Here is a 13,887-nt window from a genome sequence, read left to right on the forward strand (position 1 = left end):
GGGCCGTCACCTCGTGTCCTGCCAAGAGCCAGCCCTGCCCAGGGCGAGGGTCAGAGCGAGGGTCGGGCCGCCCGCACAGCCGCCTGCCTCTCCCTGGATGCCCCTCCCTCAGAGCCCCTTCTCCTCCAGACCCCCCTCAGCTCCGAGGTGAGGGGAACCCCCAAACCGCCCCAGGTGGGCATCATTGTGTCCCCCTCCTCCCAAGGCTGGCATTTGAACCCCTCATGGCAGCAGCCCGACTGGGGACTATCTCCCATTTAGAGACAATGGCTGGCAGAGGGTGAGCAGGGCGGGGGGGACAGTGGCTGCTGGGGCCTGGGTGGGGACGGAACAGCCCGCCGGGTGTGTCCCCACGACGACCTCAGAATCCCAAAACCACTCGGTGACCCCCCCCACACCCCCGGCTGGGCCGGGACCCACGGATCTGCCCTCGATTTCGAAAGTCCCGGGGATTCTGCCAGAGGACATTCCGACCAGAGTGGCTGCTTTTGATCCTTGGTGGCTGGGAATATGGGGAGCTCACCCCCTCCCCTCAGTGATGGAAACCAGAGCCCCCGGTCCCTGGGCCCGGCAGGGCAGTCGGGTCCTGAATCAGGGGCAGGTCCCCCGGGAGTGAGGGCCGTGGCAGGCCTCGGGGGCCTGAGGGAAGGGACCTGGTGGAACCCTGAGTCCTTCACTGACCCGTCAGGGACCCTGTGGGCTGAGCAGCAGGGACTCAGGGACCCTCTGGGAGCCCAGCACCAAGCCTCCTCCTCCTAGATCCTCCATCAGCACACCCCCCTGCTGAGATCGCCCCCACATCACTGCCCGGGGGACCTCGATGCCTTGACTCCAACCCCGTCCCTGCGGACCTGCCTGTCCTGGGCCCCAGGCCCAGCCTGCGGGTCGGAGGGAGCCTGAGCCCAGAGGGCCGGGCCGAGGAGCCTCGTTTGCGTCTGAGAAACGAGAACCAGCTGACATGTGGGAGGCATTAGCCCCGGTCCTGCCTGTGGTGCTGCGAAGGCCCCGGGAGTTTTCCTTCTGAGAGGTGGCTTCTCTGGCAGCAGGCTCGGGGGAGGGGTGAAACTTGAGAAAAAGAGCAATAAACCCCCACGCTCAGGACTGGGGAGCAGAGCGGCCGTGAGGCAGGTTCCAGCGGCCCCTTCCTGCTGCCGGTGAGTCGGGGGCTCCCGACGGGTCTGGGGCCTCGGCTCTGTGATCCCCCCACCTCCGGAGCCACCTGGGGGAGGGTGCGCCTGTTAGTGGGCACCTGCTGTATGCCCAGGGAAGCCGCTGAGTGTGAACTGGGGGGAGACAGGCAGGTGAGTGCGTCCTGGGCCGGGAGGGGAGGGCCCGCAGGCTGGGTCTGGGGTTCTCTGGCCATGGATGGAGGGCGGGCTGGAGCAGGGGTCACTGGTGCCAGGTCAAGGGGTAAGAGGGCGGCTTCTGGGGTTGGGGAGGCAGCGAGATAAGGCTGAAGCCACCTCCTCTCGGGGTGTCCCTGATGGAGGACCCGCCACTGTGCAGGGTTACAGGGCAGGCAGGCTGTGTGGCCACCGGGGAGGGCGGTCAGGGCGGAACCATCAGGGGGACGTGGGGAAGCCACCAGGCCCTGAGCTGCAAATCCATGGAGGTCTGGGCCTCAGCTGGGAAAGTGGAAGGCTGGTGGGGGCCACCTGAAGGCGCAGGTCTGCCTGGGGCCACGTGGGGGCTGCTGGCAAGACCAACTAAGCCAGCGCTGGCCTGTTCGGCTCAGGGGGTAGCGCGTCGGCCTGAGGAACAAAGGGTCCCGGGTTCGATTCCGGTCAAGTGCACGTACCTCGGTGGCAGGCTCCTCCCCAGCCAAGGCCCTGGTCAGGGCACCCACAGGAGGCAACCCATCGATGTTTCTCTCTCACATGGATGCTTCTTGGTCTCTCCCTCTCTCTATCACTCCCTCTAAAAACCAGTGGAAAAATACCCTCGGGTGAGGATTAAAAACAAACAAACGAACAAGAAACTAGCTAAGCCAGGTTCCCAGGGGGGCGTTCCAGGAGGCAGACCCCATGGAGGGGGATGGACAGATGTCCCTCTGGCCACCGCCTCCGGGGAAGAGGTCGATGCTGCACCGTCAGGCGAGCACTTGGGGGCCAGGCCCGCTCCCCGCTGAGCCTCACCTCCAGGGGGGCAGATGCCCGTGGGGCAGGAGTCAGAACTGGAAGCAGGATCTCGGGAGTCCAGCTCTGGCACCAGCCCCTCGAAGGTGGGAGGCTCGCCCATTTGCACGGAGCCTTGAGCGGGCAGCATGCACAGCTCCGCCGGCTCCCCCGCGGCTGCGGCCATTCCTGACGCTGAATGGGGAGGGGAGTGACCGCCCAGACCCCACGCTGCGCGAGGAGAGGCTGCAACGGAAACCACAGGTCCCCACAGACAAACAAACGAGGAGAGCGAGTCCAGCCGGCAGGGGACAAACCCTCGGGAGCCCACAGTGCCGCTCCCATCACCAGCGTGGAGCCACGGGAAACATCACCGCCACGAAGCGCACGCAAAGCCGCTCTCGGGACGTTAACTACCGGATCCCCCGAAGGAGATACTAAGTGAACGAGCTGGGAACGGAGCAAACTCAGAAGAGAAGCTAAAACAGGAGAGAAAACGGGAGCCCCAGGGGCCACCTCGGAGGGCGGGTCTCCGAGCGAGAGCAGTTCGCAGCGAGGACTGGGGACTTCTCTCGAGAAAGGCAGAGACTCGGTCTGGGAACCGAATGCCGGCCAGCGGCATGGACACAGCCGGAGCTCAGGCCTGTGCGGGAGACTGCGCAGCCCCAAGGATGAGGCAAAGTGGAGCTTGGATGGCCCTGGGCTCCGCACCCACCACGCCCCGTGCACAGAAGCCGAGCTTTCGGGCTCTGAGGGGACATCTGCGCCCAGAGTGCCTCTGAGACCCGCAGAGGCCCGACGACACACGGCGGGGAGACGAGGGTTGGAGCACCAGCTCCAACAAAATAAGCACAAGAACAGAAAGGGGGGACTCTCCAGGTATGAGCATCACCCGGAAACTGCAAATTAAAGCACAGAGCTCCAAACACAAAGGCGACCGACAACTCCACAGCGAACAGAAAACCTACAGCCGGCCCTTGTGGCTCAGGGATGGAGCGTCAACCTATGAACCAAGAGATTGCAGTTCAATTCCCGGTCAGGGCACAGGCCCGGGTTGTGGGCTCAATCCCCAGCATGGGGCGTGCAGGAGGCAGTGGATCCATGATTCTCTCTCATCATTGATGTTTCTCTCTGTGTGTCTCTCTCTCTCTGTCTCTCTCTTTCTCTGTGTCTCTCTCTCCCTCTCCCTTCCTCTCTGAAATCAATTTTTAAAATGTATTTTTAAAAATGTTACTCGTCGCCCTGACCAGTTTGGCTCAGTGGATGGAGCGTCAGCCTGCAGACAGAAGGGTCCCAGGTTCGATTCCAGTCAAGGGCATGTACCTTGGTTGCAGGCACATTCCCAGTGGGGGATGTGCAGGAGGCAGCTGATCCATGTTTCTCTCTCATCAATGTTTCTAACTCTCTTTCCCTCTCCCTTCCTCTCTGTAAAAAATCAATAAAATATATTTTAGCCGAAACCGGTTTGGCTCAGTGGATAGAGTGTCGGCCTGCGGACTCAAGGGTCCCAGGTTCAATTCCGGTCAAGGGCATGTACCTTGATTGCGGGCACATCCCCAGTAGGGGGTGTGCAGGAGGCAGCTGATCGATGTTTCTCTCTCATCGATGTTTCTAACTCTCTATCCCTCTCTCTTCCTCTCTGTAAAAAATCAATAAAATATATTAAATAAATAAATAAATAAAATATATTTTTAAAATGCTACTCGTGGTGATGATTGAGGTTCCTGGTGCGCCCGGTCTGGCAGCTGTGCCTCAGGCCAGTGCCTCGCTCTGTCACCCTCGTCCAGCCCAGCACCCCCTGAGCTTCAGAGCGGGGCGGGCTGAGCCAAAGCCATGTCTGTGGCTCAAGAACAGGCCGTCATCCTGGGACCTGGGCTTTGGGTGCTTAGGGCCCCGGGTGCGAATGTCCCCCCACGTCCCGTGTGGTTCAGGGTTCAGGGTACGGGTTCTGGAGGAGGCTGCACACAAATGAAAGAAACAAGACAAGAAATACTAATTTGGGAATTGGGGGGCAGGTGGAAGCCCAAGGGAGGACTCTGCTTTGCTCTGGCCTTGTGATCTCTTTTATTCAGATTTGGGATCCACCCATAGCCCTAAGGCAGGCAATTCCAGTAACAGGCAGACTATCTTATCAGCAAGGATTTACATGAGACTAAAAGGTAAAAGAACTAGACAGCCGGTGTATGGCTTTGACCCTTGCCAGAGCTCAAGCTCTCCAGCCTTCCGGGCTCCTTGTCCACACCTCTCTGCTAGTGAAGACAATGGGCCGTTTCCCATACTGGGGGACCACACCGTGCAGCCTCCGGAGGAAACATTGGCAGTCTGGGTTTCTGGCTCACGCCCCAAAGTCCAGCCCACTTGCCCGGAGCCTGCGAGGCCAGCGGCTACAGGCCAGGAGTTGGGGTGCAGACCCTGGCACAGGTGGGTGTGGTGGGAGCAAAGTTCAAGTGCCTTCTCGCTCCTGTTTGTAGACCTGAGAGAGGCCCCCCGTCCTGGTGCAGGAGGCAATAACTGCATGGCCCTGGGCCAACTGCCTCTGAGTGGAGTGAGTCCTTCCGTCTGGATTCCGGCCCCTCCCCAGGGGTCAGCAGCCTCTTACTACCCCTCAGCCTGGCCCAGACAGCAACGCCCAGCCATCTACCCACCCTCCCTCACCAGGAATGTGCTGATTGCTGATAACGTGGCCCCTCCTGGCAGCCACTGCCTGACGAAAGGCCTCTGCACTGTCTTCCAGCCCCAGCTCGTCCGCACAAGGCAGCCAGGCCCGGAGCAGCTGCGGGACCAGGGCCCTGGGGACTCGCCATGTGGACCCGCTGGTGGCTCTGGCCCCTGGTGGCCATCTGCACCGCTGACCAGTTTCTGGACGAGGCAAAGAGAATTATGAGAACCACACCTGTCATTGATGGGTAAGTGGCCTCCGTGGGCTGGGGAGCTGGGAGCCGGGAGCCGGGAGCCGGGAGCCGGGAGCCGGGAGCCGGGCCATGTGCCCCGGACATGAGGCAGGCACCGCCCTCCCGCCGCCTGGACTCCATTTCTCTAGCTGTAACGTGGGTCTTGCCCTTTGCTGGCCTTGGTTCTCTGTGGGGTCTCACAGGGCCCCTGCAGATGGGGCCCATCGGGGAGGAGCAGGAGCCACATGGTGAGGTCCCTGGGGCACCCTACAGCCTGGTACCAGCGCAGAGTGGGTGCTGGGCTAAGAGACGTTGGGGGCCTGGCCGGGTCTAGCTCACTCAGGCCACACGGCCTCAGCTTCCTCACCTGAAGCTGCAGGTGAGGGTGGTGTCCACCACAGGCCCCGGGAGGCCTTGGCCCTCCTCCCTGAGACCCTTCCTCATGCCTCTTCCTTCTCCTGTGTCCACCTGGGGTGACCCCAGCAGGTGTGGGGTCAGCTTGACCTCACTCGATGCTCAGAGGACCCCATAGGTCAAGCCCCCAACCAAGACCCGGCTGTGCCCACGCCTGCACCCCAGACCCTGGTGCCACCTGTCACTCTTTCTTTGAGGTCACAGCCAGCTTGGCAGCACCCATGCATTTGCCCCCCCCCCCCACCTCCTAGGACAGCGGCATTGCCACCCCCGCCCCCCTCTCCCCCCAATGCTGGGCACCTCGTGAGCTGGACTCTCCGCTTCCTCCAGCCAAAGTCTGTATCAGTACCACGGCCAGAGGGAGTCTGGGAGATCTAGTCCCGCTCAACCCCGCCCCACCCGTGGCTGCAGCTGATCCCAGTGCCCCCCAAGGCTCACACGGTCCCTGCTCGTCCTGCACCTGCACCCCCCTCAGCTCTCCAGAGCTAGTGGCAGGCCTTCCCTGACCTGGGGGTGCACCCTGCACACACCCCTGCCTGTCTGCTGCAGCATTCGACACCCCCCCACACACATACTGCTGAAAGCAGGGACTGTGTCCCGTGCACTCACGGGCACCCTGGGGCCTGGCAGTGTGAGCAGAGCCTTCCCACCCCCCGCCCATGTGCTGGCTGCTCATTAATGTGCAGGCATCACTACTTGGCAGAAGCCTCAGGGTTTTTTGGACAAGAGACTCTGCAAGGTAAGCAGAGAAAACGGGGGGGGGGGGGGGGGGCGGGGGTGCAGGGAAGACAGGGAGCTGTGGGGGCCCCAGAGGAGGAGGGGTGCCAGGTGCCCCACTCTGCCTGCCCCACCCCGTCCTCCCTCCATCTCCTTCCTGGACCTCGAGTCCCCTGCTCTTCTCTCTGCCTCCGAGGGTCTTGTGGGAGGTGTCTGCCCTGGAGGCCTACAGTCGTGGGGGGGGGAAGGGCAGGTGGAAGATGCCCACAGCAGGAGCCGGAGTTGTTGTTCCTTCATCCTGGGGGGCTCAGGGCAGCTGGGCACAGAGAGAGGGGGGCCGAGTTCAGGGGCTGGGGGCTGTGCGGAGGCCGTTGGGGAGTCAGACGGCTGGAATAGGCCAGTCAGGAATACTCAAAGTCCTGGAAAGCTAGGACTAGGCTGACAGAATCAAGACCAATAATAGCGGATTGCAGCCTGGCCGGGGTGGTTCAGTGGTTGAGCGTCGACCAATGAACCAGGAGGTCACAGTTCAATTCTTGGTCAGGGCATGTGCCTGGGTTGTGGGCTCGATCCTCAGTAGGAGGCATGCAGGAGGCAATGAATCCATGATTCTCTCTCATCATTGATGCTATCTCTCTCTCCCTCTCCCTTCCTCTCTGAAATCAACAAAAATATATTTTTAAAAAACAGTGGATTGCAGGTAAGAGACCCAAATAAGTAGCTTCTGAGGGGTTCCATATGCTGAGAACTTGGTGTGGCCACCAGTCCCCAGGCCCCCTCGTAGTGTAAAGTGGCTGCAGCAGCTCCAGCCATCACATCTGCCTGCCGTCCTGCAGTAATAAAAGGGAAAACCACCCTGACTGGTTTGGCTCAGTGGATAGAGCGTCGGCCTGCAGACTGAAAGGTCCCAGGTTCGATTCCAGTCAAGGGCATGTACCTTGGTTGCGGGCACATCCCCGGTGGGGGGTGTGCAGGAGGCAGCTGATCGATGTTTCTCTCCCATCGATGTTTCTAACTCTATCCTTCTCCCTTCCTCTCTGTAAAAAATCAATAAAATATATTAAAATAAATAAATAAAATAAAAGGGAAAACCACGCCATCTGTCAAGGAGAGCTTGGGGTGCTGTCACAGGGCAGATGGAGTGGCATGGCCACACCGAGCTGTAGGGAGTGGAAAGTTTCTGTTTCAAGTGGCCATGTGCCCGCTTGGCACTGTTACCAAGGAAAAGCGGGGAGTGGCCACCAGCAGCGTCTCCAACAACAGCTGCCCGCGTGTGTGTGCTGCTCGCACTCGGGAGCCTCACCTTCCCTTGAGTGGTCTCCCCGCCGCTGAGGACGCGGCCCAGGCCACTACGCTCAGGAGGCGGGCGGCGGGCTCCAGACAGCAGGGCGGCCCATGGGTGGAGGCAGCCGCTTCTCCCACTTGGGGTTCCAGCCACGGGTGGAGAGTCTGAGGGGCAGGGGGGAGACAAAGCCCTCCCTTGGGGTGGCAGCGGGAGGGGGGGCCGCGTTTCCCTCAGGGGCTGGGGTCCTCAGGAAAGGAGCGCTGTCCCCTCCAGAGGCCCTGCCTCCCGGAAGCGCCCAGAGGCGGACGCCCCCACCCCTGCAGGGAGGGAGTGACCTTGCCCACCCTCCACCACTGGGGCAGCCAAGGTGTCTGAGCCCCAGCCCAGTCTCTGTCGCGTCCATCAAATCTCACCCTTCACAGAACCCCTTGCCCCTCCCCAGAGAGCGGGGGTGGCCTCCAGGGTCTGAGGGGGAGCTTGCAGAGGAAGAGGGGGGCATGGCGGGGATGGCCCCCCAGGACAAAGCCCCCTCCAGGCCCAGACTGTCCTCACAGCCCCTTGTTACCAGATTAGGAGTCCAGAGGGCACCTGCCTAGATGTCCCACGTGTATACATGCACATGTGTGTGCGGTGTGTGGGTGTGCATGCACATGTGTGTGGTATGTGTGAGCATGCACGTGTGTGATGTGTGCGTGTGCCCATGTGTGTGGGGGTGTGTGAGCACACATGCGTGTGATGTGTGTGCCCGTATGTGTGTATGTGGTGTGTGTGAGATTGCACGTGAGTGTGTGTGCACGCACTTGCTCACAGTGACTGGGGTCTGGATGGGCCTGGTACTCTGCATTCTAACCAGCTCCCAGGGCCTGTGTGGCTTGCACAGGTGCATGGGACACCTAGGATGGAAGACCTATCCATTTCGGGCTCTCAGCTCAGGTGGCCTGGCTCAGGTGTGCTCCGCTAATGAGTAGTCTGTGTCCCCTGGGGCCAGCCTTAGCCCTGAGCGTGTGAGAAGCAGCAATTAGACAGGGGACAGAGGCCAGAGAGGGAGCTTGGAGCCCCAGGGTCCAGTGGCCGCCAGGACCTGCCTCCTCCCCCTCCTCCTGTCCCTCCAGGCACAACGACCTGCCCTGGAGGCTGCTGACCAAGTTCAACAATCAGCTCCGGAAGAAGAACGCCAGCCTGCACAGCCTGGTCGGCACACACACCAACATCCCCAAGCTGAGGGCTGGCTTTGTGGGGGGCCAGGTACCGTCCGGCCAGCCCTATGCTCACCCATGTTGGGGTCCACCCTCCTCCCTTGGGCCCTGGCTATGGTGCAGCCCCTCCCTGGTGGTGGCATCCCCCACCCCCAGCCAGTCTCCCTGGGGCCACAGACCTGGAGGGACAGGCTGTGAGGACGGCTTCCAAGACGGGGGAGGGGGACCAGACATTCATACGCACGTGGGGGGGCGGGCCTGGAGCCTCAGGTCCTAGCCCTGCCCCATGGCCCCCAGTTCTGGTCTGCGTACACGCCCTGCGACACCCAGAACAAGGACGCCGTGAAGAGGACGCTGGAGCAGATCGACGTCATCCACCGCATGTGCCACATGTACCCCGAGACCTTCCTGTGTGTCAACAGCAGCCAAGGTGGGTGCCGCCGGCCGCCTCCCTGGCCCCACACCACCCTCTAGTGAGCAGAGGCTGCCAGTGCAGCTCGGCCAGCCGTTCGGGGTGATGCTCCCCCTGGACGCCCGGGCACACCTGCCACCAGGTGCCCATAGCCACGGCCGGCTCTGCTCACAGGCATCCGACAGGCCTTCCAGGAGGGGAAGGTGGCCAGTCTGGTCGGGGTGGAGGGCGGTCACTCCATCGACAGCAGCCTGGGTGTCCTGCGGGCACTCTACCACCTGGGGATGCGGTACCTGACCCTCACGCACAGCTGTAACACGCCCTGGTGAGTGACACCAGGGAGGCCCTGGCGGGGGTGCGGGGTGGACGAGAGGCCGCTGGGTGCTGGGGCAAGCCCCCTGTGGGTGGGCGGGGACCACTGCCTCCTCCCTCCAGGGCGGACAACTGGCTGGTGGACACCGGGGATGACGATGCCCAGAGCGACGGCCTGTCCGAGGACTTCGGGGAGGTAGGTGGCAGGGGCAAACACCTCCCTCACTTGCAAAATGGAGCTGAGCCCTAACCGGTGACACATCCCCAGGAGGCAGCTGATCGATGTTTCTCTCTCATTGATGTTTCTAACTCTCTGTCTCTCTCCCTTCCTCTCTGTGAAAAATCAATAAAAAATATTAAAAAAAAAAAAAAAAACGGAGCTGGCCAGGGGCCTCCCAGGCTGAGCATCCACTGGTGACGGCAGTGGCCCCAGTCTTCAGCCAGGGAAGTGCTGAACACCTAGCCAGCAGGGGCCCTGCCCAAATGCCCTCCCCCTCCCTGGACCGCTCAGGGGGCAGCAGTGAGCCCCAGAAGCCTGTGCCAATAAAGTGTACCCAGCGCAGCCTGCCTGGCCCGGGGCACCGGCGGCCATCATCCCCTGACCGGGCCCGGCGCTCCCAGCCTCTGAGCCCCGTGTCTCCTCAGAGCGTGGTGAGGGAGCTGAACCGGCTGGGGGTCATCATTGACCTGGCCCACGTGTCTGTGGCCACCATGAAAGCCGCTCTGAACCAGTCCCAGGCCCCCGTCATCTTCAGCCACTCCTCCGCCTTCGCGCTGTGCAAGCACCGGCGAAACGTGCCCGACGACGTGCTCCAGCTGGTGGTGAGCGGGGGTGAGGGGCTCTGCCCCGGCCAGTCCTGGGCCCCGGTGGTCCTCCCGGGCTCCAGTGCTGCCCCCAGCCCTGTGCCCACGGCTCCTCTCTCTCTGAGCAGAAGCAGACGGGCAGCCTGGTGATGGTGAACTTCTACAATGACTATGTCGCCTGCAAAATGGAGGCCAACCTGTCTCAAGTGGCAGGTAGGTGGGTGCCAGCAGACGCATGGCTGGGGGCAGGGCGCCTCTCCCAGGACCCACACCTGCTGCCTCCCCCAGACCACCTGGACCACATCAAGAAGGTGGCGGGAGCCGGAGCTGTGGGCTTTGGTGGGGACTTCGACGGTGTTTCAAGGTGAGGACGGAGACTGTTGTGTGTGAGCTGGGGGTCGAGACCCCCAAAAACCTGTCACCAGGGGCTGGAGGAGAGAAGTGTGTCCTGAGGGCCTTCCCAGCATGTCTCGCTCCGAAGGCCATCCCCCGGAACCCCCAGTGCCTCAGGATGGGAAGGTAGCTGGGTCCCCAGAGCCCCGACCCCTGGCCGCACAGCCTGGTCCTCTTGGCCTTCATCCAGGCTCCCGACGGGGCTTGAGGACGTGTCCAAGTACCCGAACCTGATCGCCGAGCTGCTCAGGAGGCAATGGACGGAGGCGGAGGTCAGGGGCGCCCTGGCCGACAACCTGCTGAGGGTCTTTGAGGCGGTGGAGCAGGTAAGGCTTGTCCGCGCACTCGTCCTCCTCAACCGGCGGCCGCAGGCAGCCAACCCTGTCTGTCCACAGGCCAGCAACCATGCCCGGGACCCGGAGGAGAAGCCCATCGAGCAGAGGTACCTGGACAGTTCCTGCCGGACGAGCTATGGCTACTCAGAGGCTCCCGGCCTCCACCTCCAGCCCGCAGCCCTGCTGGCCTCCCTCGCCCCCCTCCTCCTCAGCCTGCGTCTTCTGTGACACCCTGGGACCAAGCCCCCGGCAGAGGGAAGACTGGCCATCGGGGCAGCCGACCCCAGGAACTGCTCCCACGCTCAAGGACTGGCCTGTCCTGCGCGAGCCCTGGGCTCCCCTGGGCCGTGCGCTGTGGGGGGCACAGGCCAGGCCCACAGAGGATCCTCAATAAAGGCACCGGCCCTCTGTCCTGAGGGTGTCATCCTGGAGTGCTCTCCCGCGTCCGGGCACATCCTGTGGGAGGGCCCCTGGCTGGACGTCCAGGCCCAGGAGGCCCGAGTCGTGGTGGACAGGCCGGGAAGGGCTCGGGGCTGACAGGGGCTTCACGTGGACACTGCGAGGCCTTTAAGCACAGTCCTGGCTGCAGTACCACTCCCCCCTGCACTTGCACACTCCCACCTATCCCCCACTTCCTCCTAATCATGCCCACACACACACTCATGCACACACGTGCACACACCCACACATGTATGCATATACACACACCCACATACGCTCACACATACACATGTGCACGTACCCACACATGCATGTACATACTCACACATGTGCACATACCCACACGTGCATGCACACACACACACACACACACACACACCTGCACGCACCCCCTGGGCTCAGCCTGCTGAGAAATTGGAGGTGAGGCCAGCAGGCCTCTCTGGGGCCCCCGGTAGGGCCTCCTCACAGTGAACTTGGTCCTGCCGCCCCGCCGGGCCCACAGGGCAGAGCACACTCATGCATGAGTCAGGAGGGGAACAGCACCTCCTGCTGGACATTCGGTGCCTGTGTCTTGAGATGAACATTCTTGTGGATGACAGACCCCTGTGGGGCCCCACCAGGTCAGCCCTCTCCAGGCCCAAGAACGTGCCCTCTGGACAGGGCAGGCTTTGACGCTGGGCGGGGGGCAAGCCGACGGGCAGGAATTCCCTGCTCAGGCACCCCAGCCCAGCGTGGCCCGCGGACCCTGGCAGCCACCTGGGCAGCCGAACTATTAGCTCCCCAACCCCTAGGAGGAGGGTGAATCGCCCAGGCCCTGGGGCAGCCAGGGGTCTCGTGGGCAAGGCTCTGCCTCATCCCCAGCTAGCACCTCTCCCGGACCATCCCAAGTGACCAGAAGGGACGTGTGTGGGTATCTGCTCATCACCACACTACGCTGGGGCTGTTTCTGGGGGGCTGTCAGGCGGTGGGAAGGGACCCTGGCGGCTGTGAGAAAGGCTTTAATACTCGTCCTGAAATAGTCTCAACCACATTATGTTTAAAGTTATTTCAAGGTAAAAACTGCAGATTCTGTCTGCCTGGGGCCAGAGAATCCCTGGACCCCACCAGCTGTCCTCCCATATCCCTCAGCCTCCTGCGTGGGGGGCTGGATGGCCACACTGAGGGTCCCACCTACGTTCCCCGCCCCCCCCCCCCCCCGCCGCCCCGCCCCAAAGCCACTGAAGCAAACCTGGAGCAATTCTTCCACAATCAGCGTTTATTTACAATAGCGTTATAGGCAAAGGGCACAGACGCCCCTGCCACGGCCTCCCCCTAGCCCCCGGGTCCCACAAACCCAAAGCCTCCTCTGAACCCCGAAGGGCATGGCCAGGGAGTAAGGCGAGGTCGGTATCGCAGGAGAAAGGCCAGGTCTCACGCACAGCCCACGTCCCCTCGGCTGCCCAACGCCGCCCACTGCACAGACATCACGGCTCCCACGTCCAGGAAGAAGCCCGCGCAGGAGTCAAGGTGAAGGTGCGAGGAGACTGGACAGCCGGAGCCTCTGGGAGGGGCTGGTCGGCGGTCAGCTGTGCAGAGCTGGCCTGGCCGCACCCACCGCACAGCCCCCACCAGCTCCTACAGAAGCTGCACCCACCGCACAGCCCCCACCGGCTCCTACAGAAGCCGCACCCACCGCACAGCCCCCACCAGCTCCTACAGAGGAGGACGCAGACCCAGCGCCCCCCCCCTGCCACTTGCTCCTTGTATTTTGGCAAAAAGAGAAACCCAACAAAAAACCACCAAACAGCTTCAGGAAAACAAAGTAAACTTCAGGAACGTGAAGAACAGGAAGTGCAGCCGTCTCCTGGCCGTCCTAGCAGGTCATCGGACACCCTGCTGCTCTGCCCTGGACGCGCTGCCCCCTCCCCTCCCAAGGGTGGCTCTCTGGGCTGTCAGCCACTCTGGCTTCCAAGGTCAAAGGTGTGAGCACAGGCAGGAGGGGCCGTTGGAGGAGGCACTGCAGGAGATGTGATTGTGTGGCTGACTGCTCCTCAGCCGGGAGGCCTGGCACAGACAGGGCTCTAAGGGGTCACCCCACACCCCAGGCCTCCACAGGCAGCAGGGGAGTGAGGACGTGCCCCCAGAGTGGGCATGCCTGGGTTTGGGGCCAGCTTCCCCCAGGAGCTCAGCCAGCAGCAGAGGGCAGGACCAGGCTGGAGGGGACAGGACCCCACCCCTGGACGTTCTGCAAACACGTCCCGTGTTTGCTGGGTGGCCCTCGAAGGCGTCCTCCACACGTCCTGGGGCCGTGCCTGCGCCTGTGCCTATCTAGGGGTGGGGGAGGCCTGCCCGCTGCTGGGAGGGCTCCAGGTACCGCCCAGCAATGGGGACCCCGACCCCCACTGCTGTTGGTCAGCAGCACACCTGCCATCACAGGGCACCCTCGCAGAGCGGGGCACAGAAGGGAGCCCACAGACCCTCCAGCTGCTGGGCCCAAAGTCACAGAAACCACCCACGAAAGTCAGAAGTTTGTGCAAACTCACCCGCCGCCCAGCCTAGGAGGACAGGAGGGTTCCAGGCCCGGCAGGCGAGTG

General features: G+C 62.5%; 1 protein-coding gene across 1 annotated transcript; it reads left to right on the forward strand.

Moving 5' to 3' along the window:
- The first annotated feature begins 1,099 nt into the window (after window positions 1-1,099).
- Window positions 1,100-11,289, forward strand: DPEP1 (dipeptidase 1). Its single transcript, XM_008140021.3, has 11 exons — window positions 1,100-1,154; window positions 4,849-5,020; window positions 8,534-8,666; window positions 8,915-9,047; window positions 9,204-9,354; window positions 9,465-9,537; window positions 9,987-10,163; window positions 10,274-10,358; window positions 10,434-10,509; window positions 10,729-10,864; window positions 10,934-11,289. Exons 2-11 carry the CDS (start codon window positions 4,917-4,919, stop codon window positions 11,099-11,101), a joined length of 1,236 nt encoding a protein of 411 aa, XP_008138243.1. The 5' UTR covers window positions 1,100-1,154; window positions 4,849-4,916; the 3' UTR covers window positions 11,102-11,289.
- Window positions 11,290-13,887: the final 2,598 nt, after the last annotated feature.

This window comes from Eptesicus fuscus, chromosome 21 (genome assembly GCF_027574615.1).
Source record: "Eptesicus fuscus isolate TK198812 chromosome 21, DD_ASM_mEF_20220401, whole genome shotgun sequence".
Classification (NCBI taxonomy): Eukaryota; Metazoa; Chordata; class Mammalia; order Chiroptera; family Vespertilionidae; genus Eptesicus; species Eptesicus fuscus.

Coding starts and splice junctions, on each gene's coding strand:
- DPEP1 (XM_008140021.3), top strand. CDS start 4,917: ATGTGGACCCGCTGGTGGCTCTGGCCCCTGGTGGCCATCTGCACCGCT. Junction 9,355..9,464: donor CACAGCTGTAACACGCCCTG/GTGAGTGACACC, acceptor TCCTCCCTCCAG/GGCGGACAACTGGCTGGTGG. Junction 10,865..10,933: donor TCTTTGAGGCGGTGGAGCAG/GTAAGGCTTGTC, acceptor GTCTGTCCACAG/GCCAGCAACCATGCCCGGGA.